The 2,500-nt window shown below is 31.9% G+C and overlaps 1 protein-coding gene across 1 annotated transcript in view; it reads left to right on the top strand.

Moving 5' to 3' along the window:
* Positions 1 to 2,500, top strand: part of LOC125036743 (exostosin-2-like) — a gene marked incomplete at its 3' end in the record, with an annotated part of 27,240 nt that overhangs the window by 12,556 nt on the left and 12,184 nt on the right. The window contains 3 exon segments of the mRNA XM_047629597.1: positions 179 to 394; positions 2,022 to 2,225; positions 2,445 to 2,500. The exon segment at positions 2,445 to 2,500 is cut by the window's right edge and continues 140 nt beyond it. Of these exon segments, the coding sequence (XP_047485553.1) occupies positions 179 to 394; positions 2,022 to 2,225; positions 2,445 to 2,500 (476 nt within the window).

Consider the following 2,500-nt stretch of genomic DNA (forward strand, 5'->3'; position numbering starts at 1 on the left):
ACATACACACACACATACACACACACACACACACACACACACACACACACACACACACATACACATACATACACACATACACACACATACACACCCATACCAATTAAAAACTTAATTCATATTTGTATACTTCTCTTTTAGCCAACAACCAATAAGAAATCAACAATTTATTTTTCAGATACGTATATCCAATGATGCGGTATGTGGATGAAGAACACGTTGCCATCAAACCCATGTCAAAGGAGTTTTATGAAATTATCGATGCTATCTTGAATTCTGAGTACTACACTTCAGACCCTGATGAAGCATGTATTTTCATTCCTCCCATTGATACGTTAAATGAAAATAACCTGAGGAAAGATGAGATTGCTAAAGCATTAGCAATGCTACCACAGTGAGTTATTGTTGAGTCAAGTTATGAAAGTATTCCTAGAAATTTTCTAGGTCATACTTCACTGAGCAACTGTAGTCTTGAATTCCAATTACATTTTTTTTACCCTTATTCCACAACCTCTGTTCCCTCACTGTAGCTCTTGTGGTAATGGGTAGAAATAGCGTAGTGTTGGAAGTAGCAGCATTTACATTTATTTTTAGTTGCATGGAATAATAGGTAACTGTATTTACAATTAATAATCAAGATTGATAAGTTATTTATCTTCCTTTTACTTTCTTCCAGTCAAGGATTATACATGTCAGGAACCACTTGTTTGTATGTTGCGATCTTCAGGGTGTTTATGTTTGGGCAATCCAGGGCTTTATTCTTGAAACCTACTTAGTCAAATACTGTCAGGCAGGCACAATGGTATTACTCATCCTCAGGCATTTTAGTAAGCAAATAACTGAAATGGTTGTTGTTAAGTCACCAGGTAATGGTTGTTTGCAGCCTTTGATCCAGTATGGGCACAGTCTGCTGGGTAATGCTTGACCTTGTTGACAGACTGTTAAGTGTAGAGTAGTGTGTGCTGACTTTCTAGGAGATGGGTTATATCACTTAACAAGAAGGAAATGCATCCTAATTATAGTTTTATGCATGTATGTGCATGCATGTGCGTGTGTACATCTGCGCGCGCATGTGTGTGTGTGTGTGTGTGTGTGTGTGTGTGTGTGTGTGTGTGTGTGTGTGTGTGTGCACACACACATATACATACATACATAAATAAGTAAATATATAGATATATATATATATATATTCATGTAAATACATATATATATGTATGTATATATGTATATATATGTATAGGTACATGTATATAAATATAAGGTATATGTATATATATTATATATATGTATATATATGTATATATACATATCTATATATCTATATATCTATATCTAGCTATCTAGCTATTTATCTATCTATATATATATGTATATATATATGTATATATATATGTATATATATATATATATATATATATATATGTATATATATATGTATATATGTATATATAGACACACACACACACACACACACACACACACACACACACACACACACACACACACACACACACACACACACACACACATATGTATGTATATATGTATATATATATTATACATATATATATATATATATATATATATATATTTATATATGTTATATGTATATATGTATATATAGTTATATTTATGTATATATTCAAATATGTATGTATATATATGTATTTGTACACATGCATATATACGCATGTATATGTGTATATATGGGTACATATGTATATGTATGTATGTTTGTATGTATGTATATATGTATGTATGTATGTATGTATATGTATGTCTGATTTGTTTGAACCACAATAGCAGTCTTTAGAGGTAGTGGTGGTACAAAGTTTGGTATCAGAGGAGCATTTTTGGAAACGAGAAAATGTATTGATTATTTTTTTGTTCCATTTTTTTCCATTTTTTTATGTTTGTAAAAATAGAAGAAAAGCTAGTATGAATTAAGAAATTGTATAATAAATTTTCTTATATTTACATGCACTTCAAAGTGGGCCTTCCAACATTTACATTGTTTCCAGCTGGTCTGAAGGAGAAAATCATCTTCTTTTCAACATGATGCCTGGAACGCCACCGGAATTTGACACAACCTTAAACCTGGCTCGTGGCAAAGCTATTGTCGGTGGGGGTGGATTCTCTTCCCTGACCTACCGCAGGGGTTACGATGTTTCTCTCCCAGTATATAATCCAGCTCATCAAAATACACCTATGAAAAGAAAACCTCTGTAAGTTTGTATCTTAGCCTTTGTCATTCCTGAAGGTAAAATAATTTAACTAGAGTTGTAATCTAAATGTTATGTCAATGTAAGCAATAGTGATATGCAACTTCATGGAATATTGTTTGTTAATATTTTTCAAGAGAAGGAAAATATTTTGAAGTGTTAGTAACTTAGTAACGTTTTTTTTATTATATTTGATTATACTCTAAATATTTATCAATTTAGTGGAAAACGCCAGTGGTTGATGGTATCATCTCAGCCCAACATTCACCGAGACTACC

The sequence above is a fragment of the Penaeus chinensis genome, chromosome 21 (assembly GCF_019202785.1).
Source record: "Penaeus chinensis breed Huanghai No. 1 chromosome 21, ASM1920278v2, whole genome shotgun sequence".
NCBI classification, from domain to species: Eukaryota; Metazoa; Arthropoda; class Malacostraca; order Decapoda; family Penaeidae; genus Penaeus; species Penaeus chinensis.